Raw genomic sequence first — 26,433 nt, forward strand, 5'->3', positions numbered from 1 at the left:
GAAAGATGACGCTATGGGGCAAAAGATACTTGCAACTAAAGTAAGGTTCAGGATTTCATATCTATCAGGCCAATAGTCAGAAAATTGGGTCGCATTTAAATTTTTTATGCTTGGCTTTTTAAAATACTTTCAACACATCATGTAAATGAATCAATGGATGGCTGGTTAGACAGGAGTTGTATGGGGGATGCAGAGACTAGGTCAAAAGTCCCTGTTTTTAACAGTGCTCCCAAAGTTAGCACAGAAAGACTGACCAAGGAAAGATAATTGACTGCTTTTATAGTGGCCCCCAAACTTGACTGTGTATCCGAATCACCTGGAGCTTTTCTTAAACCAGCTGCTGGCCCATCCTCAGAGTTCTGATAATTTAATTAAGTCTTGCTAGGTAGGGCCTGAGAATTTGCAATTCTAACTTGTCCCCAGATGATGCTGATGCTATTAGTGTGGGCCCTCAGTGTGGACTATATAGATTAAAATAATTTGTTAATTACAAAATAAAATAATAAAATAATTTTTGTTAATTACTAGGGAAGCATGATGCCCAGAATGACATTTGTAGAATAAGAAAATGAAATCTTAAAAACTCTGGACCTGTGGTCATCCCACCTAAATATTTTGTTTGATGTCAGGAAGCATCAGGGAATTGTTTTTCTTTTCCTTTTCCTTTTCCTTTTGTAAGAGAGAGTGCACAAGCAAGGGGTAGGTAGGGGCAGAGAGAGAATCTCTCCATGCCCAGCACATGGCAAACCAAGAGTTGGGAGACTTAACCGACTGTGTCAGCCAGGCTCCCCCCGAAATTGTTTCTTAAGTGGACACTTAACCTTCAGGATTATGGGTAGAGCTCAGCATGTTGTTGATCACACTGTGGACAGAGGCCCATCACACTGATACCTTCAGGAGTCAGTAACAGAGATTCCTCCCCCACCTTGCACTGTGCCTCAGCCGACAGGTACATTATTCCATCAGTGTGGTTTGGTAACTTTTTTCTGACGTGTGCAACCTGCTCCACATCAAACTACATCTGCCTCTTGTAAATAGGAGCTTCTTGTCATCATACTTTGTCACAAGTGTCCTGCTAGGACATGTAAATGAAGCACTAGGGTTTCTAGGAAATCCACAAAGACATAATGAAGCTGGACAAACTCCAGAGATGACACACTCCAGACAACAACAGCAAAAACCAATAAGGAAATCATGCATTTTACCTCACTACCTTTCACCAGTCATGTGACGAACCCTGAAAGAAAGTTTTCCTGCAGCCTCTGCTAGCTATCCCTCACTGTGGTCCCTCCCCCGAGTTATGACTTGATTCCTTTTGCCCTAAACTACAGTAATACTCATCATCTCCACTTGGACTTCTTGCCTCAGTCTCTCCTGTCCAACAGAACTTTCTGTGATGATGCAAATGTTTCATACTTGCACTGTTCAGTAGGGTATCTCTGCCGCATATGGTTGTTGAGCACTTACAGTGTAGCTAATGCAACTGAGGGACTGATTTTTTCATTTTGGTTTATTTTAATTACATTTAAATAGCCACAGGTAGCCAGTGGCTACCATATTGAACAGTATACCTCTAGACCATACCACTGCCACCACTCATCCTCCCAAAAAACCTCCTTGTGCCTATGACTAGTCCTGCTCAAGCACTTTTTTCTTTCCATCATGGTAAGTGTAGTCTTTGATCTCCATCCCCTCTTTCACCCATTTCCCCCACCCCTTCTCTAGTAACCATCCTCTTATTCTCTATAATTAAGAGTTTCCTTGATTGTCTGTCTGTCTGTCTGTCTCCCTTCCTTTGCTCATTTGTTTTGTAAAATTCCGCATAAGAGAGAGGTCATATGGTGTTTGTCTTTCTCTGACTTACTTCCCTTAGCATCATACTCTCTAGCTCCATCTATATTGTTGCAAATGGCAAGATTTCATTCTTTTTATGGCTGAATAATATTCCATTATATAATATATACCACATCTTCTTTACCCATTCATCTAGCAGTGGACACTTGGGCTGCTTCCATAGTTTGGCTATTGTAAATAATGCTGCAGTAAACATAGGGGTACATGTATCCCTTTGGATTAGTGTTGTATTTTGGGGATAAATACCCGATAGTGCAATTACTAGATTGTAGAGTAGTTCTATTTTTCATTTTCTGAGAAACATCCATATTGTTTCCACAGCAGCTATACCAGTTTGCGTGCCCACCAACAGTGCAAGAAGGTTCCTTTTTATCCATATTCTTCCCAATACTTGTTTCTTGTGCTTTTAATTGTAGCCACTCTGACAGGTGTAAGGTGACAGGTATAAGGTTTGGTTTGCATTTCCCTGATGATGGGTGATGTGGAACATCTTTTCATGTGTCTGTTGGTCATCTAGATGTTTTCTTTGGAAAGATGTCTGTTAAAGTTTTCTGCTTATTTTTAATTGGATTAGTTATCAATAATAACTAATAATAATAAGTAACTAATAATTAATATTAGTTATTATTAGTTCTTAGTTTTAATTGGGTATTGAGTTGTATCTGTTCTTTATAGATTTTGGACACTAACCCTTTATTAGATATGTCACTGGCAGATACCTTCTCCCATTCTGTAAGTTGTCTTTTAGTTTTGTTGATTGTTTCCTTCACTGTCCAGAAATTTTTTATTTTTTTATTTTTATTTTTTAAAGATTTTAAAAAACGAAAAACACAAGTAGGGAGAGAGACAGGCAGAGAGAGAAGGGAAGCAACTCCCTGCTGAGCAAAGAGCCCGATGTGGGGCTCAATTCCAGGACCCTGGGATCATGACCTGAGCCGAAGGCAGAGGCTTTAACCCAATGAGCCACCCAGGTACCCCCAGAAATTTTTTATTTTGATGGAGTCCAAATAATTTATTTTTTCTTGTATTTGCATTGCCTTAGGAGACATATCTAGAAAAAATGTTGCTATGACCAATGTCAGAGAAATTACTGCCTGTGCTCTCTTCAAGGATTTTTATGGTTTTAAGTTTCACACTTAGATCTTTATTGCATTTTGAGTTTATTTTTATGTATGGTGTAAGAAAGGGATCCAATTTCATTCTTTTGCATGTTGCTGTCCAGTTTTCCCAACACCATTTGTTGAAAAGACTGTCTTTTCCACACCGTGTATTCATTCCTCCTTTGTCAAAGATTGATTGACCATATAATTGTGGGTTTATTTCTGGGCTTTCTATTCTATTCCATTTATCTGTGTGTCTACTTTTATGCCAGTACCATATTGTTTTAATTACTGTTGCTTTGTAATATAACTTGAAGTTTGGAATTGTGATACCCCCAGTTTTGTTTTTCGTTTTTAAGATTGCTGTGGCTATGTGGGGTCTTTTGTGGTTCCATAGAAATTTAAGAATTGTTTGTCCTAATTCTGTGCAAAATGCTGTTTTAAACACTTTAAACAACTAAAAAGTCCAAGTTCAACCCAGATATTCAAGACCCTCCAGGAATAGGCCTCAACTGACTTTTTGGGGCTTGACACTGACTTCATGCAGATATATATATATATATATTTTAAGATTTGTTTCATATATTTTGGAGAGACCGTGTCTGTGAGCAGGGGAAGGGGCAGAGGGGGAGGGGCAGAGGGCGTAGGAGAGAAACTCAAGCAGACTTTCTGCTGAGCGCAGAACCAAAGACAGGGCTCCATCTCACAACTCTGAGGTCATAACCTAAGCTGAAATCAAGAGTCAGACACTCAACCCACTGAGCCACCCAGGCTCTCCTTTACTCAGATTATTAGATTACTTGCTTTATATTATCTTTGTAATTTTATCTTGTTCTCTTCCTTCAATACCTTATTCTCTTCTCTGCCCCCAGTTTAGACAGAACAGAGTTCATCTCTCCCCAATAAGGCCTTTCTCATCCCCCTAGGTTGGAATTGTTAATCCCACTCTGTAGGAGATCACATGGTATTAGGATGTGGCATGATTTTAGAATCAGAAAGACAGGGTTCAGGTTCTGGCTCAGCTATTTAAGCCTTTTATGACTCTGAGAAACCACTAACCTCATCAGTAAAATGGGTATCATCATCATGAGGAAAAGAGGACCTCTCTTGAGATGATGTGTGAGAAGAACCTGGCATATGGCAGAGCAGCAATAAATGTAAATATCTCCTGTCTTTCCCACCTCTCAACTCTTAGAGCACTATATTTTGGAATTTTTAGTCTGCTGAACTATAGAGTCCTTGTCCTTTTTAATCCCCGTAACACCTAGCATTCAACAAATGTTAGTGGAACACTAAATTAATTGAACACAGATGAAATAGCTCGTGAATTCTGAAGCAGAAACAAATGAAGGCCAAGAGTACATATGGTAGAAATTTATAAAATTCTGAAAATAAAAGCAGATAGGCTTATCAAAACTTAGTCTGGTAGATGGGAGCTGCCTCTCGAAATATAAATGATGTAGATTTGAAGACAACAGAATGATACCCTACTTTCTGTAAGTGAACTAGTGGGATGCAATACCTCCAAAGAGCATGACAACAGAAAATATAAATACTTTCACTTGGAAAGAGAGTTAGAGAAATTCTTGGGGGATAAAGTATAATTTGTGATAGGATAGCATGAGGGTATTTCGTGGCTTCCACAACAAGGCTCTTGGTATAGAGGTCACACACTGATGGTCCACAGGCTAAATCTGGCCTGCAGAGAGGTTTTGTTAGATATGCTCTGTGTTTAAAAAAAAAAAAAAAAGTATAAAGTAATTGACAACATTTCAAAGTTAGAAGACTTCAGATAAAAATCTGCACTTGCCACTCATCTTGAGAAAGATCAGACCTGGCCTGGCTGGGCCCCACTTGCCCCATGCAAGGAGCTGTTGCTGCCTTCATCAGTCTCCCACTGTTCCCTCTGTGCCTCAATGTCTATATGTTGCCTGCTTTATGCCAACCCTGCCTTGCTACCACTTTCAGAAAGAAAATGCTAGATTTGAAACACTGGATCCAACCCAGGATGGCAGTTTTTATAATCTCAGTATAATTGGCAGGTTAATTAGGTTCTCTCAGTTGCCAGGAACAGCTCTCTTCCAGCAATGGGAGCTTATTTTAAGATTACACAGGGAAAGTAAGGATAACTGGATGAATAGTCCTATGGATGGGGGAAGAAAAGGAAAAATATTACCTGTTTTAATATACAGTTCTGTTTTTTCTGTGGAAAACACATATTACTAATTCTCTTGAGTGATACATTGTAAAATACCTCTTCCGTCCTCTTCTATATTCCCCAATCACAAGCCCACTTTATTGAATTTGTGATCTTTAGTTCATAGGTGTTATACAACACACAAGTGCTTTGAGGGTAGAAATACAATCTATGTCTACAGCTCAGTTAATTTCTCAAAATGTATAAAGTAATTGACTTGGTTTTATCACCCATAAAATGAGCATAATAGCAGTATTAGGATTGTCATGGAAATTATGTGAAATAACTCATGAAAAAAATCAAGTGCAATGCTTGGTATATAGCAAGTGTTCTATAAATTTTGCTGCTGCTGATGATGATACATGATCATTCTGAAGGAAAACAAAGCTGCTAGTACATTAAACTTGTTTTCAGCCTCACTTATAAAAGAATTACTTGGGTAATGTTGTGTGTTTACCCAGGTATCTTATATATCTATTGATAGATACATAGATATATATGCTTTTCCACATATACGTGGAAGCAATTTGGTTTATGCTTTTTTTATTTTTCAAAAACATGATGAGGGACACCTGGGTGGCTCGTTCAGTTAAGCATCTGACTCTCGATTTCTGTTCAGGTCATGAAATCAGGGTCATGAGATCAAGCCCAGCATCAGGCTCATGATCAGTGAGGAGTCAGCTTGAGATTCCTTCTCCTTCTCCCTCTGTCCCTCCCCCTGCCCACACTCTCTTGCATGATCTCTCTCTTAAATAAATAAATAAATAAATAAATAAAATCTTTTAAAAATAGACAAGAATGATTATACTTTCTCCCAGAAATAGACCTGTAGCCATCCTCAGTAACTGCTACTTATTTTCTTAAAAGAGCAGAATGATACAGATTTTTAAGACTTAATGGGACCCAGGGCACCTGGATGGCTCAGTCAGTTAAGCATCTACCTTTGACTCAGGTCATGATCCCGGGGTCCTGGAATCAAACTCCATATCTGGGTTCCTTGCTCAGCGGGGAGACTGCTTCTCCTTTTCCCTCTCCCTCTGCCACTTCTGCTGCTTGTGTTCTCTCTCTCTCTCTATCTCTCTCTCTCAAATAAAAAAAAAAAAATCTTTAAAATTCAATGGTCTTAGAGACCATGTGTTCCAACCATGTTATTTTATGCATGAAACCAAAGGAAAACTGACCCTCAGTTTCTGAGACACTTGCTCCTAATCATATAGCTAGTTAGAAAAACAGCCTGGGCTGGAACCCGAATCTCTTGATAGCCCATGCAATGTTTTTTCTGCTACACCATGGTGCCACTAACTGGTACTTTCCGGCAATATTCTGGCACCTGGGGATATAGCTGTGAGCAAAGTCCTACCTCTTGGGCTTATATTTTAGTAAGGGAAACAGACAATGGACAAATATTGAATCAGGTCCTGACAAGCGCTATGAAGAAAAGGAAGGGATAAAGGGAAGAAGATACTGTATTGACCACTTCACCTTCAGTGTTTGTGGTAAAAATTGATGGTTTTACTGACTTTTACCTCATAATCATTTCCTCCACAGCATAGCAATGTAATTGAACATAAAGAAAACTAGGTTTCTTAGCAAGACATTTGGGTTCTAGTCCTGACTCTAATTATTAAACAACCAAGGCTGTTGAAACTTTTAGGTCTCCCTGTTTGGAAAATGAGACTAATACACACCTTGCATTTTCTATAGGTGGCTTTGAGTATAAAATTATACACAGAAAGTTTTTATTAAGACAGCATGTGTTGGGATGGCTGGGTGGCTCAGTCAGTTAGGTGTCTGCCTTTGGCTCAGGTCATGATCCCAGGGTCATGGAGTGGAGTCCTCCATCCAGCTCCTTGTTTAGCGGGGAGCCTGCTTCTCCCTCTGCCTCTACTGATGCCCCTGTTTGTGCGCTCTCTCTCTCTCTGATAAATCAATCAATCAATCAACCTTTAAAAAAAAAAAGACAGCAAGTGTTATGCAAATACCATATATCATTATATGGAAATTTTATTTCCGTAAGAATGTGCCAAGAATCTAGATTTTTTAAAAACTGTTTTTTGTTTGATCTCTTCCCACTCAACCAGGAATGTTGCAACCAGAGAGGAACCCCCAGGGTTTGGGCTATAAATACAGGGAAAATTCTTTCACATATGACGTCAAGCGAGATGTGTACAATGAGGAGACCTTTCAACAGGAACACAGAAGGAAGAGTATTTCCTCTGGAAACTTGGACATCGACATCACCACATTCAGACACCACGTCCAGTGCCGGTGGGTGTGGGGGGTCATTCAGCTGCCTCCAAGCTAGCAGCACCAAAACCCTACTTTACTCCTACAGTGCCTACTTCTGTCTTCCTCCTCTGAATTCCTATCTTTGGGACCCTTGGGCTGCTGTGTGATTTTTCTTCAGTTGGTTTGCTTATGGTTTGCACCCTCTTGAATAAAAATTTCTTGGATATTCCTGACAGCATCTATGGATGATATTTAATAAATACATCATTTGATTAGCTGCTATTACCAGTCTCCTAAAAACAGCCACAGAAGCAGCGATGGTCAACTAAGTAGTGGTAGCCGAATGAGATCCTTCTAACCTCATATGCCACGAACCCTAGGCAGTACTTGCACAACTGTACAATGTAGAACTTACTGCCTCTGATAGTCACTGGGACTATGTGGGTCCTCCAGTTCAGGGGCCCTTAGCCTGTTTTTGTGCTATCATCCTTGCAGCAGGCTGGTAAAGCTAATAGACATCTTTGCAGAATAATTTTTTTTTTACTTAAAAAAATTGTGGTAAAATACATATAACAGAAAACCAGCCATTTTAACCAGTCTTAAATGTACAAATCAGCAACATTAATGACATTTCACGATGTTCTGCAACCACTGTTTTCAAAACTTTTTCGTCACCCCAAACAGAAACTTTGGACCTGTTAAGCAATAATTCCCCATTGTTCCCTCCTCCTCACCCCTGGTGACCTCTCCTCTCTGTTCTGTCCCTATGCCTCTTCTAGACAATTTATTTAAGTATAATCATGCAATTTTTGTCTTTCCTCTCTGGTTGATTTCACTTAGCATGATGTTTTCACACTTCAACTATGTTGTAGCGGTGGATCAGTACTTCATTTCATTTTATGGCTGATGATATCCCATTGTACGTAAATATCGTATTTTGCATATCCATTGATCTGCTCATGCACCCTTGGGTTGTTTTCACTTTTTGGCTATTGAGAATAATGCTGCCACGAATATTGGCATAGGAGTGTCTGTTGAAGAACCTGTCTTCAACTCTGTCAGGTATATAACTGAAAGTAGAATTGTTGGATCTTATGGTGACTCTCTGTTTAATTTTTTGAAGAACCACCAGACTTTTTCATACAAGCTACACTACTGTACGTTCTCACTAGCAATGTACAAGTGTTTTTGCTCTTCAACTTGTGTTATTTTTCCCTTTTTTTTTATTTTTTAATTATAGCCATCCTATCAGGCATGAAGTGATATCTCATTGTGGAGTTTGGTTTGGTTTGGGTTTTTTTGCATTTCCCTAAGAACTAAATATGTTGAGATCTCTTCATGTGCTTACTGGTTGTTATTATATCTTCTTTAAAGAAATGTCTCTTTACCTCTTTTAAAATTAGGTTGTCTTTTTATTGTTGAGTTGTAGTAGTTCTGTACATATCCTGGATACTAAACCCTTATCAGATATATGATTTGCAAATTTCTTCCATTCTGTGGACTTTCTTTTCTGTGGGTTGAATGGTGTCATTTGGTGCACCAGTTTATAATTTTCATGAGATCCAGTCCATCCATTTTTTTGTTTTGTTGCCTATGATTTTGGTGACATCTTTAAGAAACTATTGGGAAATCCAATATTATGAAGATTTTCTTCTATAAGTTTTATAGTGTTTAGCTCTTAAATTAAGATTTCTTGATCCATTTTGAGTTAATTTTGTATATAGTATAAAGTTAGGGTCTGACTTCATTCTTTCAATATGGAGATCCCATTTTCCCAGAACCATTCGTTGAAGAGACAGCTCTTGGGATACCTGGGTGGCTTAGTTGGTTAAGCCGCTGCCTTCGACTTAGGTCATGATCCCAGCTTCCTGGGATGGAGTCCCGCCTCGGGCTCTCTGGTCCCCAGGGAACTTGCTTCTCTCTCCCTCTGCCTGCCTCTTTGTCTGCTTGTGCACTCGCTCGTGCTCTCTCTCTCTCACTGCCAAATAAATAAATAGAATCTTTAAAAAAGAAGAAGAAGAGACAGTTCTTTCCCCATTGAATGGTCTTGGCCAGAATATTTTTTTAAAGCATAAAATACATAGGACTATAAAGTAAACCAGCTAGGTTGAAATATAGTTATCAAAATATTTTAAAATATCACAATAATGGTATTTAATAATATAGATCTAATAACTATCATAATTTCAAGGTAGTGATGAACATAAATGATATCTTAAGATCTCTGCAGCAATGTGAATGTAATATGAAAACATTGCAGTTTTTATTAGTGACAAAGGTTCTGCTGATACTACAGTGGCTTGTTGTCAATATTCATAATTGATGGAAATGCTAAATTTCAGTTAGGAGGTAATGAAAATAAAGGTATAATTTTTTCTAAGTTCACATACCTACAAATTCTATCTATAGACCCTTGGGGGGGCATCCACCAACCTCAGGTGAGGGACCCTTTGTAACCTACATCATTATATCAACCCTAAGTATTCAAGCTGTCTTCACTCACACTTGGGATTTATCAGTCTTTCTTATCCCTTGACCTTTTACTACGGTTGGCCTGTGTTGGGTGACGAGGGAGGAAGGCCTCCACACAGCCCTATTGTAGACCTTCCTTCTCTGAGGCATTCTCCCTTGTTCATATCCTGCCTTTTGTAAGTTGTGGTCTTGGAGACCCTCCCCAGTTCTACACCACTATTCTCATTTTCTCTACTCCAAATGGGTCAGAGGTCATGTGTCAAAGAGGGGATTTAGGGGCACATTGACTTTGTCTCTACAAAAGGAGAATCTTTTCCTGAGTTTTACTCCATCACAATAAGGTACTACCGAAGAAATTTCAGTCTAATTCCCCCCAACCTGCCCTATCCTTAGACACTTAAATCTGATCAGTTCTGCATCCCAGCTCCTTATTTCCGAAACATACAATTGTATCCACTTTTGGATTTTTAACATGAAAGGTTGCACAACTCTGTGGTTAAGAGCAAGGCTCAGAAGCCAGACTGCCTGGTTATGAATCCCAGTTCTGCTGCTTCCCAACTGTGTGACCTTAGGTAAGCTATCTAACCCACTTTGCCTCAGTTTCCTTATCTGTAAAAATGGGGATGATATTAGCATCTACTTGACTGTGAAGATTCAAAGAGTATTTGTAAGGCACCTAGCAAATAAAAAACATGATTTTAGGTGGGGTTTTTTTAGTTTAAAAAAGTCTCTGAACTCTACATCTTCTTTTTTTTTTTAAGATCTATTTATTTATTGAGAGAGAGAAAAAGAAAGCAAGTTGGGGGAGAGTCAGAGGAGAGAATCTTCACACAGACTCTGCTCTGAGTGTGGAGTATGACACAGGACTCAATCTCATGACCCATGAGATCATGATCTGAGCTGAAACCAAGAGTCAGACACTCAACCAATTAAGCCACCCAGGTGCCACAATCACCTGTCACAACCACCTGTGTTTCTTTTCTACAGAAAACCTCATCTCTTTCCTCATCTTCTCCCTTTCCATTAGCAACTACAAATATTCCCTTTCTTGTCAAAATGTCCCCGGTCCTTTCACATAGACTCTTACATTCCTCACTTTTAAGATGTCCTGAGTAAAATCCAGATTTGTGTCAAAATGCTTATACTGTGGCCCCCTACCCCCAAACCCCCCCCCCCCGCCACACACATACACACACACACACACACACAAACACACACACACACACACACACACACACTGGCTTTAATTCCTATCCCTCTAGCTCCTTCCTTGATGTCCTTTCAGGTCTAGAGTCCCATCATTCCATGTCCACTGTATTATTTTTCCATGCTAAAGAGCTTTGATGACTCTGCCTAGGGTGGCTTGTCTTCTGCCCAGTGGTACATGGGAGAGACGGGATCAGATGAAGGAAAAAATTGTCCCCATGACATGCTCTGCTCTCCCCTTTGGGGGCCATAATTGGAGAAAGCACCCTAGGTATCCTTGCCTACCATCCAAGGACTCTCATAAAAACAGCAATATGATGTTCCTTCCAAGCCAATGATTTTTTCCTGGCTCCCAAACAGAATTTAATAGCTGTCAATATGAAATATGGTGGTAATAGAGTGGAGAGAACACTGAAGTAAGAATCAGAAGTCCTGGTTTGTAGCCCCAGCTATGACCACACTACTGTGACCTTGGAAAAATCACTTACACTTATTTGGCCTCAGTTACCTTAGGGGGAGTAATGGTTATAGTTGTGAGTCAAAACATGTGAAATTCTTTATGAGCACACATTTTAGCTTTGCATACACAAAAGTTCTAATTGTTACTATAGTCAAATCCCAGTTATCCAACTATAGCTCATATATAAAAAATCTTCATACTTTTGGCTTTCAGCCCATACTAAGATGTAACGAGCAAAAAGGCAATTTAAAACCATATTAGTTTTACTGGTTAATTGATTAACCAATTGACTAACAATGATTCTGCTATTTTAGATTTAGATTTAGAGGTTAATGTAGGTTTTCTCAATCTCAGCATCAGTAACATTTTGGACCAGAAAATCGTTTCTGGGAGCACCTGGGTGGCTCAGTGGGTTAAGCCTCTGAACTTCGGCTCAGGTCATGATCTCAGGGTCCTGGGATTGAGCCCTGCATCGAGTTCTCTGCTCAGTGGAGAGCCTGTTTCTCTCTCTCTCTTTGCCGGCCTCTCTGACTACTTGTGATCTCTGTCTGTCAAAAAAATAAATAAAATCTTAAAAAAAAAAAGAAAAGAAAAATGTTTCTGACGTGGGGGCTGTCCTATGCACTACAAGATGTGTAGCAAAGATACAGATACTTCTACCCACCAGATACCAATAGCACCCTCTCCCTCAGTTGTGACAACCAAAAATGTCTCCAGACTTTGCCAAATGTCTCTTGGATAACAAAATTCATTCTGATTGATATCCACTAGGTTAAAGGATAATAAAGCTTTATTTTTATTGCCTTTCCTTTATATGGCCAGCTCCTACCTTTTCTATAAATTTCTACATACTACAGATCAAAGCGGCATAGAGTTAATATTCAGTAAAGAAAATTGGTATATGGGAATGATGCGGACATCTTAATGGCCCCTGCCTCCCACCAGTATCACATCTCAAAACACTGTCCTTATCAAGAGACAACAGTAAAGTCCATTTTCCTACTGGAAAATTTGTGGGTTTCATTCTTTCCAAACATCCTGTTTCGTATGCTAGATGATAAGGCATATATATATATATATATATATATATATATATGGCATTTGGTTCTCAATCAGAGGTGATTTTTGTCCCCCACAGAACACTTGGCAATGTTTAGAGACACCTTGGGGTGTCACAGCTGGGGGAGGGGGTGCTATTGGCATCTGGTAGGTAAAGGCCAGGGATGTTGCTAGCCATCCTACAGGACGCAGGACACATCTACCACAACAAAGAATTATCTAGTCCACTGTGTCAGAATGTCAATAAAGCTGACAAGAAATGCTGCTATATGGGAATAGTTATGCACTGGAACTTTTCTTGGCTATGTGGGCTTTTTCTTTGGAAAATCTTATCAAGTCTCTGTTCTTCTTTCTCACAGCTGCTCATGGCACAAGTTCCTAAGATGCATAATAACGATCTTTCCTTTCCTGGAGTGGGTGTGTTTGTATCGGTTCAAGGATTGGCTTCTTGGAGACTTACTTGCTGGTATAACTGTTGGCCTCGTGCAAGTTCCCCAAGGTAAGGAAGATTCGAAGCCTCTTCACCCACAACCTGTCAGACCTGGTCTGCTCACCCAGAGTAAACAATTAGTAAACAATTACCTGTGTTAGATGAATGGAAAGAAGTAGGTGAATTCCATTCACATTACTACCAACTGTTCCCTTACCTGCCAGATTTCTAACTTCCAGGGTGGGTTCCAAAACATTAAGTTAGTTTTAGGGCACTTGGGTGGTTAAGCATCCGACTCTTGGTTTCAGCTCCAGTCATGACCTCAGGGCTGTGGGACGGAGCCTTCTGTCTGGCATCACACTCAGCAGGGAATCAGCTTGAGATTCTCTCGCTCTCCCTCTGCCCTTACCCCCACTCCCAGCGCATATGCACACTCTCTCAAATAAAATAAATCTTTAAGAAAAAAGATAAACTCAGTTAGTTTAGATAGAATGATAGAGTATTTGCAATGCTCATTCAATGTTGTTTTGGGTTTTTTTGCTTTGCTTTGTTTTTGCTTAATTAGTCATTTCATACTCACACAACTACAGTAGACGTCACTTGGCATTGGTTTTCCTTAGGAAGGTAAAGCATAGGAAACACAGCATGCTAGCATCTCTTCAGTAAGTTACATACAAAGCAGTCCAGGCACCACTCTTTGGTCTTCCGAGTGGCAGTTCAGATAGAAGACAGCAAGATCACACAGACAGAGATGCAGGAGTCATCATGGGCTTCAGAAGCCTCAGTTCCTGAATAGGAACTAACATCTCTCATAATTCTCATAACTTGCTTCCAGGGTTCCACAAACACCATGGCCAGTTACAAGAGTTATTGCACTGAGAAGCTCAAAGCTAATGATTCCCGCTGTATATTTATCCTTCATTCACAGATCAGCTTGGTCCAGATAGAGTAGACTAAGCAGGCTCATTTTTACCATAACCAGTATTGGCTGGTAACACAGCTGACATCCCACCATTACTGGGTTTCCGAAGAAACAACTAGAAAGTTAATCCAATATCAAATTTATTTGCAGAGAGAGAGAAAAGATTTTATTAATCCTTTACTCACAGTAGTTTGCAACTACTACATAGTATTTAAATTAATACTACACAGTATTTATGTATTTATTTATTTATTTTAAGATTTTATTTATTTGACAGAGATCACAAGTAGGCAAAGAGGCAGGCAGAGAGAGAGAAGCAGGCTCCCCACTGAGCAGAAAGCTTGATGCAGGGCTCAATCCCAGGACCCTGAGATCATGACCTGAGCCGAAGGCAGAGGCTTTAACCCATTGAGCTACCCAGGCTCCCCTACTACATAGTACTTAAATGCTATTCCTTTATTCTCCTGGGGCCCATCAGAAAGGTTTGAAACCTGTGATTGTACAGCTTGTACGAAGCATGAGAGAGGCCAAGCAAAGGGGCGAGAGGTATCTAACAACCAACTCCAGGACAAGGCTGTTAGTTGGAGAAAGGGGATCCCCCCCCTTTTTTTAAAGATTTTATTTATTTATTTGAGAGAGGGAGAGTGCATCAGAGGGGAGAGGGTCAGAGGGAGAAGCAGACTTCTTGCTGAACAGGGAGCCCAATGTGGGACTCAATCCTGGGACTCCAGGATAATGACCTGAGCCAAAGGCAGTTGCTTAACCAACTGAGCCACCCAGGTGTCCCAGGGATCCCCTTTTAAATAGTCAATTAACTATCCTGCAGGAAAATTGACTTTTCTTCCCCCTTTTGATGTTCAATTCTATAAATTTAAACACTTGCATGGATTTATATAACCACCAACACAACAAAGATACAGAACATTTCTATCAGCCCTGAAACACTCTTATGCCATTCCTTTTAGTCCCATCCACCCCTGGCAAAAACTGATCTGTTCTCTATCACCACAGTTATGCCTTTTTGAGAATATCATCTAAATGGACTCAGGGAGTATGTAACTCTTGAAGCCTGGTTTCTTCAATTCAGCACATTGTCTTTGAAATTAATGGAAATTTTGATGTGCATCAATAGCTTGTTCCTTTTCATTCCTGAGTAAATTGTCCATTGCATGGACATACCACAGCTAGTTTATCCATTCATTTGTTGGGAGACATTTCATGGCTAGTTTTTGGTTGTCAAAAATAAAGTTGTTATGAACATTCATGTACAGGTTTTCCAGAAAACATAGTTTTCATTTCTCTAAGGTAAATACCCTGGAGTGATATCGTTGGTCATATGGTAGCTATGTGTATAACATCCTAAGAAACTGCAAAATTGTTTTCCAGAGGGGCTGTACCTACCATTGTTTATCCCTACCAGCAATGTACAAGAGTTCTAGTTCCTCCATACCCTTCACTTGATGATGTCTGCATTTTTTAAATTAAACTTCCTATTTTTAGATAATTACAGATTCACAAGGGATGCCGGGTGGTGCATTTGGTTGAGTGTCTGTCTGTTTGTTTTGGCTTAGGTCATGATCTCGGGGTTGTGAGATTGAGCCCCATGTGAGCTCCATGCTTGGTGTGGAGTCTACCTGAGATTTTCTCTCTTCCTCTCTGCCTGTCTTCTCTTCTTCCCACTTGTGCTCAATCTCTCTCTCTCTCAAATAAATAAATCTTTTTAAAAATTACAGATTCACATACATTTGTAAGAGACTACAGAGACATTCCTTGTATCCTTTTCCTACTTTCCCCAGTGGTAACATCTTACAAAACTACAGTTCAGTTTCACAACCAGGATATTAACATTGATATAGTCAAGATACAGAACATTTCTACCACAAGGATCCCTCCTGTTGCCCTTTTTTAGTTACCCCCACTTGACCCTTGCCTCCATCCCCTCCTTAACCCTGGCAACCACTAATCTTCTTCATGTCTAGAATGTTATCCTTTCAAGAAAGTTATATGAAGAGCCATACAGTTGAAATTCTTTGAGATTGCCTTTGTTTCACTCTTCTTAATTCCCTACAGATTCATCTAGGTTTTTGTATGTATCAGTAGTTTTTTCCTTTTTGTTACTAAGTAAAATTCCATGGTATGGATGTGCCATAGTTTATTTAAACATTCATCCTTAAAGTGTATATGGATTGTTTCTGGGTTTTGGCTATTATAAATATAGCTGTTTTAAACATTTGTGCACAGGTTAATGAACATAGTCTTCATTTCTGTGGAATAAGTGATCAGGAGCACAATTGTTGCATCTTTAGATTTTTAAGAAACTGCCAGCTTTTTTCTAGAATGGTTGTATCATTTTATATTCCCACCAGCATGAGTGGTCTATGAGTGATCTAGCTGCTCTGTATCCTCACTAGGATTTGGTGTTGTCACAACTTTTTATGCGGGGGGCGGGGGGTCCATTCTAATAGGGGTGTCTGAGACCTCATTGTGGTTTGTTTGCATTTCCCTAATGCCTTGTGATGTTTAAGATTTTTCCCTATGCTAATTCTCCACTTGTGTGTGTGTATATGTATATGTATATACATATATATACTTTTTTTAAAAAGATTTATTTATTTATTTGTCAGAGACACAGTGAGAGAGGGAACACAAGCACAGGGAGTGGAAGAGGGAGAAACAGTCTTCCCATTGAGCAGGGAGTCTGATGCGGGACTCTATCCTTGGACCCTGGGATCATGACCTGAGCCCAAGGCAGACTTAATGACTGAGCCCTCCTGGGGCCCCTCCCACCTTCATATTTAAATGAGATGGCTCTTCCTGTCTTTTGCTCATGTTCTAACTCAGATTATTTGCATTTTCACTATTGAGTTTCAAGAGTTATTTATATATTCTAGATATTAGGCCTTTGTCTTTTATGTTTTGTAAATTTTTTCTCCCAATCTGTAGCCTGTCTTTTTGTCCTTCCAACAGAGTATTTACAGGGCAAAATTCTTATTTGATGAAAGCTAGTTTTTATTATCTTTTATTGTAACCATTCTAAGAGGTGTATACTTGTGTCTCCTTATAGGTTTAATTTGTATTTCCCTAATGGCTAATGAGGTTGAACATCTTTTCATGTTAATTTTTGCTATCCTCATATCCTGTTTTAAAAGATTTGTATTTATTTATTATTTTAGAGAAAGAGAGAGAACACGAGCTGGAAGGGAACAGGGGGAAGGAGAGAGAATCTCAAGCAGACTCCACACTGGGCATAGAGCCCCACATGGGGTCAATCTCACAACCCTGAAATCACAATCTGGGACAAAACCAAGAGTCAGACACTCAACCAACTGCACCATCCAGGCACCCCTATCCTCATAACCTCTTTAGTGAAGTGCCTGTTCAACTCTTTTGCCCATTTTTTTAAGTTGGAAAAAACTTAAACTGTTAATTTTTGAGACTTCTTTATATATTCTGGATACAAATCCTTTGTCAATATGTAGTGTGGAAATACTTTCTCTCAGTCTGTAGCTTATCTTTTCATTCTCTGATCATGTGTTTAACAGAACAAAAGGTTTTAGTTTTGATGAAGTCCAACTTATCCATTTTTTTCCTTTTGTGGATCGTGCTTTTCCTATCATATATAAGAACCTTTTACCTAACTCCCAGGTCACAAAGATCTTCTTTTATGTTTTCTCTTAAAAGTCTTATACCTTTATGTTTTATGTTTAGATCTATGATCTATTTTGAGTTAATCTTTACATAAAGTGTGAAGTTTAGGTCAAGGTTTATTTTTTGTTACATATTCAACATCATTTTTAAAGAAGGCTATTGCTCATTGAATTCTTTTTGCACTTTTGTCAAAGATCAAACAACCATATTTTTGTGGGTCTATTTCTGGACTCTATTCTGTTCTATTGATCTACTTGTCTTTCCCTTTACCTATATCATGTTTTGATTATTGTATCTTTATAATGAGTCTAAAAATTGGGTAGTGTGATCCCTCTAATTTTGTTGTTTTCCAAAATTCTTTTAGCTAAAAATGTAAATAAATTTTAGCATCATGTTCTTTATATCTACCAAAAAAATCCTTTTTTAAAAGATTTTATTTATTTATTAACAGAGAGAGAGATCACAAGAAGCCAGGCAGAGAGAAAGGGGGAAGCAGGCTCCCTGCTGAGCTGAGAGCCTGATGCAGGGCCAGGACTCTGAGTCGATGACCTGGGCTGAAGGCTGAGGCTTAACCCACTGAGCCACCCAGGTGACTCCACCAAAAAAAAAAAAAAAGAAAAAAATCCTATTGTGATATTGATGGCTGTTGCATTAAGCCCACAGATCACTTTGGGGATAACTGATACCTTTATTATGTTGAGTTTCCAATCCATGATCATAGTAAATCTCTTCATTTATTTTGGTCTTCTTTGATTTCCTTCATTAGCATTTGTAGTTTTCAGCATACAGATCTTACCCATGTTCTGTTAGAATTATATCTAAGCATTTCATTTGGAGGAGTTATTGTTTGTAGTAATTAAAAACAGTTTTGTTTTCCAGTTGTTCATTGTTTACATATAGAAATACAATTGATTTTTGTGTTAATCTTGTATCCTGCAACTCATTTACTAACCCTAATAATCTTTTTTCCTTGGGGTTTACTACATTGATAATCATGTCACCTATAAATAAGGACAGTTGTATTTCTTTTTAATCTGAATGGCCTTTATGACTTTTTCTTGCTTATTGTGCTAGCTAAGATTTCCAGTACTAGCTGAAAAAGAGTGGCTCTCTGAGAAAAGACATTTTTGCCATGTTCCTGATCTTAGGAGGGAAAGCATTCAATCTTTCACCATTAAGTATGATATTAACTGTAGGATTTTTGTGGATGCCCTTTATTAGGTGAAGGAAATTTCCATCTATTCTAGCTTGCTGAGAATTTTTATCTTGAATGGATGGTGTATTTTCTCAAATGCTTTTTCTGCATTATTGATATGAGCATGTGATTTTTCTCTTTAGATTATTAATATGATAGATTACATTGATTTTTAAATATTGAACCAGCCTTGCATCCCTAATATAAAGGAGTACCTTGTAAAATTTCCATATGGCAGCTATAAACCAAAATGTTCCATTTGTATGGGTACATTCACTTCCAGAAAAGTAACAGAAAGTCTCTAGAGGGCTACAATGGAAGACCTGAACTCTTGAGCCTGCTGCTTTAACTGCGAGTCCTCTACTGACTCCCACTTATCAAAGGTCCTGCATTTATGGTGAAAATTGAGGCCATCCCATTGTTAAAGTGCCAAATTATCAGTGTAATTTCATACCAAAGGGAGAATAGATATATAAGTTTACCTAGCATCCAGCATAGTATCTAACACATAGTGGGTACACAAGATCTTTCATGAATAATAATAATTACATAACTACATGAATGAATGAATCTGAGAAACATTTGCTAATTAAGAGATTGTGTATTATTATAAGTAGTGTGAATAATGAAGCAATTCGTTGTATAAATAATTCAAAAGTTTTATTTATACTTAAATAGGTAGTATCTGACAACTTAATAATTTCCTTCAAATGAAACAAAAATACTACATGGCGAAGAACTTATTTAAGAAGTTCTATATGTTGGTGCACCTGGGTGGCTCAGTGGGTTAAAGCCTCTGCCTTCGGCTTAGGTCATGATCCCAGGGTCCTGGGATTGAGCCCCATATCAGGCTCTCTGCTCAGCGGGGAGCCTGCTTCCCTCTCTTTCTCTGCCTGCCTCTCTGCCTACTTGTGATCTCTGTCTGTCAAATAAAAAATAAAATCTTTTTAAAAAAATTTAAAAATTAAAAATAATAAAAAGTTCTAGATCTTCCTTACAGTACAATTCCAATTTATAAACATAAAAGAAGGTAGAAAATAACCATTAGGGAAACACCACACTAGTAATTTTCATGGATAAAATCCACTAACAGATGTTAAAATTAGTGGATGAAAGTTTGCAAACTATGTAAGGAGATCTGTGTAGTTTTGAAGATCCTTTCTCAAGATAATTGCTAACTACTTCTCTACTCTACAGTAGAGAACTTGAGAGAAACAACCTGAACCAAATGATCAACGCTATGTCATCACCAGTAGTAAGACATACAGATATTTTATGATCCTATGATATGACACACTAAGAAGGACACAACATTATGTCTGTAGCATTCTCGCCAAGAACGTGTAAACTTGTACTATCATGCAGAAACTAAAGACCACCCCAGAATGAGGGGCATTTGGCAAAATAATTGATCTGTTAATATTCTTTCAAAGTATCAAAATCAAGTAAAGACTGAGGAGCTATTACAGATTGCAGGGCTGAGGAGAAATAACAACTAAAATGAATGTGGGATTCTGGATAGAGTCCCTAACAGAAAATGGAAATTAGTGGAACAACAAATGAGAGTCAAATAAAGCCTTTAGTTAATTTATAATGTTAATTTCCTGATTCTGATAATTATACAATGACTATATAAAATACTAACATTACAAGCTAAGAAAGGATTAATGGAAACTCTATTATTTTTGAAACTTTTCTGTAAGTCTAAAATTAGTTCAAAGTTTAACAATTTTTTAAGGTAGTGGGAAGTTTGGAAACTTGGTTTCCCTTTATTTCTCCACAGCCTAAACTTAACCAAGATTGGACCACTTAGTTCTCAGGGTCCCACCAAGTAATTCTCTCACTTCCCTGTATTGGTAAGTTATTTGAAATCCTACATCTCAGCGTGCCTGGCTGGCTCAGTTATTTGGGCAGCCAACTCCTGATTTCAGCTCAGGTCATGATCTTGGGGTCCTGGGATTGAACCCTGCATCTGGGTCTGCTCTCAGAAGGGAGTCTGCTTGAGTATTCTCTCTTCCTCACCCTCTGCCCCTCCTCCTGCTTACTCTCTCTCTAAAATAAATGAATAAATATTAAAAAAAGAAAGAAAGAAAGAAACCAACATTTCAAAAGACTTTCTCTTTGTGCTCTATGTTGCTTATCAAGAGTAAATAAGGGATAGGACACCTGACTGGCTCAGTTGGTGGACTGTGCAACTCTTAATCTCAGAGTCATGATTTTAAGCCCCACATTGAGTATAGAGCTTACTTAAAACATAAATCAATATGATATATATATATTTTAAAGAATAAGTAAGGGCTATTCAACATTATACTTGAATTCATAGGCAGCACATTAAAGCCAGAAAAAGAAATATGAGTATAAAGATTGTAAAGGAAGAAATAAAACTTCATTAGTTATAGATGATGATTTTTCTAATGAAGAAAATAATCTACAAATAATTTATAGAACTAATAAGACTTTATCTAGTTTGCTGGATACAAGATCAGTATATAAAAATCAAGTATATTCTTACGTACCTGCAGGGAACAGATAGTGAAATTTTTTTAAAAAAGATAACATTGGGGAGGAGTCAAGATGGCGGAGAAGTAGCAGGCTGAGACTACTTCAGCTAGCCGGAGATCAGCTAGATAGCTTATCTAAAGATTGCAAACACCTGAAAATCCATCGGCAGATCGAAGAGAAGAAGAACAGCAATTCTGGAAACAGAAAAACAACCACTTTCTGAAAGGTAGGACCGGCGGAGAAGTGAATCCAAAGCGACCGGAAGATAGACCCCGGGGGGAGGGGCCGGCTCCCGGCAAGCGGTGGAGCAACGGAGCACAAAATCAGGACTTTTAAAAGTCTGTTCCGCTGAGGGACATCGCTCCAGAGGCTAAACCGGGGCGAAGCCACACGGGGTCAGCGTGGCCTCAGGTCCCGCAGGGTCACAGAAGGATCGGGGGTGTCTGAGTGTCGCAGAGCTTGCGGGTATTGGAACGGGAAAGCTGGCTACAGAGACAGAGCCGACAGTAAGATCACAGCTCGGGGTTACCTTGAACCGGCCGCAGGCTCGGTGAGCTCGGAGCGCGGCCGGAGGTCAGGCAGACGGGAGTAACTGGGCGCTGTTCTCTGAGGGCGCACTGAGGAGTGGGGCCCCGGGCTCTCGGCTCCTCCGGGCCGGAGACCAGGAGGCCGCCATTTGTATTCCCGTCCTCCGGAACTCTACGGAAAGCGCTCAGGGAACAAAAGCTCCTGAAAGCAAACCCGAGCGGATTACTCAGCCCGGCCCCTGGTAAGGGCGGTGCAATTCCGCCTGGGGCAAAGACACTTGAAAATCACTACAACAAGAAGATCAACAAGAAATCCAGCCGAGACCAAGTTCACCTACCAAGGAGTGTGGTTTCAAGTGTGCTGCAAGAAGAGCAGCAGAATTCCAGAGGAGGAGAAAGCAAAGCATGGAACTCATGGCTTTTTCCCTGTGATTATTTTTAGTCTTGCAGTTAATTTAATTTTTTTCTTTTTCATTTTTTGTTTTTTTTCTCGCCTTCTGGTAATTTTTTTTTTAACTTTTACCTTTTTCTTTTTTAACGTTTTTAACTAGTTTATCCAATATATATATTTTTTCTTTTTTATATTTTTCTTATTTGTTTTCTTTTTTTTAATTCTTTTCTTTTTTCTTCTTTCTTCCTTTTTGAACCTCTTTTTATCCCCTTTCTCCCCCCCCCCCCCTCACGATTTGGGAATCTCTTCTAATTTGGTTAAAGCATATTTTCCTGGGGTTGTTGCCACCCTTTTAGTATTTTACTTGCTCCTTCATATACTCTTCTCTGGACAAAATGAAAAGACGGAAAAATTCAACACAAAAAAAAGAACAAGAGGCAGTACCGAAGGCTAGGGACCTAATCAATACAGACATTGGTAATATGTCAGATCTAGAGTTCAGAATGACAATTCTCAAGGTTCTAGCCAGGCTCGAAAAAGGCATGGAAGATATTAGAGAAACCCTCTCGAGAGATATAAAAGCCCTTTCTGGAGAAATAAAAGAACTAAAATCTAACCAAGTTGAAATCAAAAAAGCTATTAATGAGGTGCAATCAAAAATGGAGGCTCTCACTGCTAGGATAAATGAGGCAGAAGAAAGAATTAGTGATATAGAAGACCAAATGACAGAGAATAAAGAAGCTGAGCAAAAGAGGGACAAACAGCTACTGGACCACGAGGGGAGAATTCAAGAGATAAGTGACACCATAAGACGAAACAACATTAGAATAATTGGGATTCCAGAAAAAGAAGAAAGAGAGAGGGGAGCAGAAGGTATACTGGAGAGAATTATTGGGGAGAATTTCCCCAATATGGCAAAGGGAACAAGCATCAAAATTCAGGAGGTTCAGAGAACGCCCCTCAAAATCAATAAGAATAGGCCCACACCCCGTCACCTAATAGTAAAATTTACAAGTCTCAGTGACAAAGAGAAAATCCTGAAAGCAGCCCGGGAAAAGAAGTCTGTAACATACAATGGTAAAAATATTAGATTGGCAGCTGACTTATCCACAGAGACCTGGCAGGCCAGAAAGAGCTGGCATGATATTTTCAGAGCACTAAACGAGAAAAACATGCAGCCAAGAATACTATATCCAGCTAGGCTATCATTGAAAATAGAAGGAGAGATTAAAAGCTTCTAGGACAAACAAAAACTGAAAGAATTTGCAAACACTAAACCAGCTCTACAGGAAATATTGAAAGGGGTCCTCTAAGCAAAGAGAGAGCCTACAAGTGGTAGATCAGAAAGGAACAGAGACCATATACAGTAACAGTCACCTTACAGGCAATACAATGGCACTAAATTCATATCTCTCAATAGTTACCCTGAATGTTAATGGGCTAAATGCCCCTGTCAAAAGACACAGGGTATCAGAATGGATAAAAAAACAAAACCCATCTATATGTTGCCTCCAAGAAACTCATTTTAAGCCCGAAGACACCTCCAGATTTAAAGTGAGGGGGTGGAAAAGAATTTACCATGCTAATGGACATCAGAAGAAAGCAGGAGTGGCAATCCTTATATCAGTTCAATTAGATTTTAAGCCAAAGACTATAATAAGAGATGAGGAAGGACACTATATCATACTCAAAGGGTCTGTCCAACAAGAAGATTTAACAATTTTAAATATCTATGCCCACAACGTGGGAGCAGCCAACTATATAAACCAATTAATAACAAAATCAAAGAAACACATAAACAATAATACAATAATAGTAGGGGACTTTAACACTCCCCTCACTGAAATGGACAGATCATCCAAGCAAAAGATCAGCAAGGAAATAATGGCCTTAAACGACACACTGGACCAGATGGACATCACAGATATATTCAGAACATTTCATCCCAAAGCAACAGAATACACATTCTTCTCTAGTGCACATGGAACATTCTCTAGAATAGATCACATCCTCGGTCCTAAATCAGGACTCAACCGGTATCAAAAGATTGGGATCATTCCCTGCATATTTTCAGACCACAATGCTCTAAAGCTAGAACTCAACCACAAAAGGAAGTTTGGAAAGAACCCAAATACATGGAGACTAAACAGCATCCTTCTAAAAAATGAATGGGTCAACCGGGAAATTAAAGAAGAATTGAAAAAAATCATGGAAACAAATGATAATGAAAATACAACGGTTCAAAATCTGTGGGACACAACAAAGGCAGTCCTGAGAGGAAAATATATAGCGTTACAAGCCTTTCTCAAGAAACAAGAAAGGTCTCAGGTACACAACCTAACCCTACACCTAAAGGAGCTGGGGAAAGAACAAGAAAGAAACCCTAAGCCCAGCAGGAGAAGAGAAATCATAAAGATCAGAGCAGAAATCAATGAAATAGAAACCAAAAAAACAACAGAACAAATCAACGAAACTAGGAGCTGGTTCTTTGAAAGAATTAATAAAATTGATAAACCCCTGGCCCGACTTATCAAAAAGAAAAGAGAAAGGACCCAAATAAATAAAATCATGAATGAAAGAGGAGAGATCACAACTAACACCAAAGAAATACAAACTATTATAAGAACATACTATGAGCAACTCTACGCCAACAAATTTGACAATCTGGAAGAAATGGATGCATTCCTGAAACATATAAACTACCACAACTGAACCAGGAAGAAATAGAAAGCCTGAACAGACCCATAACCAGTGAGGAGATTGAAACAGTCATTAAAAATCTCCAAACAAACAAAAGCCCAGGGCCAGACGGCTTCCCGGGGGAATTCTACCAAACATTTAAAGAAGAACTAATTCCTATTCTCCTGAAACTGTTCCAAAAAATAGAAATGGAAGGAAAACTTCCAAACTCACTTTATGAGGCCATCATCACCTTGATCCCAAAACCAGACAAGGATCCCATCAAAAAAGAGAGCTATAGACCAATATCCTTGATGAACACAGATGCGAAAATACTCAACAAAATATTAGCCAATAGGATTCAACAGTACATTAAAAGGATTATTCACCACGACCAAGTGGGATTTATTCCAGGGCTGCAAGGTTGGTTCAACATCCGCAAATCAGTCAATGTGATACAACACATCAATAAAAGAAAGAACAAGAACCATATGATACTCTCAATAGATGCTGAAAAAGCATTTGACAAAGTACAGCATCACTTCCTGATCAAAACTCTTCAAAGTGTAGGGACAGCGGGCACATACCTCAATATCATCAAAGCCATCTATGAAAAACCCACCGCAAATATCATTCTCAATGGAGAAAAACTGAAAGCTTTTCCGCTAAGGTCAGGAACACGGCAGGGATGTCCATTATCACCACTGCTATTCAACATAGTACTAGAGGTCCTAGCCTCAGCAATCAGACAACAAAAGGAAATTAAAGGCATCCAAATCGGCAGAGAAGAAGTCAAATTATCACTCTTCGCAGATGATATGATACTCTATGTGGAAAACCCAAAAGACTCCACTCCAAAACTGCTAGAACTTGTACAGGAATTCAGTAAAGTGTCAGGATATAAAATCAATGCACAGAAATCAGTTGCATTTCTCTACACCAACAGCAAGACAGAAGAAAGAGAAATTAAGGAGTCCATCCCATTTACAATTGCACCCAAAACCATAAGATACCTAGGAATAAACCTAACCTAAGAGGCACAGAATCTATACTCAGAAAACTATAAAGTACTCATGAAAGAAATTGAGGAAGATACAAAGAAATGGAAAAATGTTCCATGCTCCTGGATTGGAAGAATAAATATTGTGAAAATGTCTATGCTACCTAAAGCAATCTACACATTTAATGCAATTCCTATCAAAGTACCATCCATCTTTTTCAAAGAAATGGAACAAGTAATTCTAAAATTTATATGGAACCAGAAAAGACCTCGAATAGCCAAAGGGATATTGAAAAAGAAAGCCAAAGTTGGTGGCATCACAATTCCGGACTTCAAGCTCTATTACAAAGCTGTCATCATCAAGACAGCATGGTACTGGCACAAAAACAGACACATAGATCAATGGAACAGAATAGAGAGCCCAGAAATAGACCCTCAACTCTACAGTCAACTAATCTTCGACAAAGCAGGAAAGAATGTCCAATGGAAAAAAGACAGCCTCTTCAATAAATGGTGCTGGGAAAATTGGACAGCCACATGCAGAAAAATGAAATTGGAC

At 38.9% G+C, this 26,433-nt stretch overlaps 1 protein-coding gene across 12 annotated transcripts in view; it reads left to right on the top strand.

Moving 5' to 3' along the window:
* Positions 1 to 26,433, top strand: part of SLC26A8 (solute carrier family 26 member 8) — an 84,410-nt gene that overhangs the window by 3,597 nt on the left and 54,380 nt on the right. For 6 of the 12 annotated variants that reach the window (XM_032340496.1, XM_032340502.1, XM_032340500.1 and 3 more), the window contains exons 2-3: positions 7,233 to 7,419; positions 12,937 to 13,076. In XM_032340496.1, coding sequence (XP_032196387.1) covers positions 7,233 to 7,419; positions 12,937 to 13,076 — 327 coding nt within the window. Of the gene's footprint in view, positions 1 to 7,232; positions 7,420 to 12,936; positions 13,077 to 20,563; positions 20,629 to 26,433 lie in introns of those variants that run through there. The other 6 variants (XM_032340493.1, XM_032340494.1, XM_032340501.1 and 3 more) reach the window with 3 other exon arrangements.

The sequence above is a fragment of the Mustela erminea genome, chromosome 4 (assembly GCF_009829155.1).
Source record: "Mustela erminea isolate mMusErm1 chromosome 4, mMusErm1.Pri, whole genome shotgun sequence".
Taxonomy (NCBI): Eukaryota; Metazoa; Chordata; class Mammalia; order Carnivora; family Mustelidae; genus Mustela; species Mustela erminea.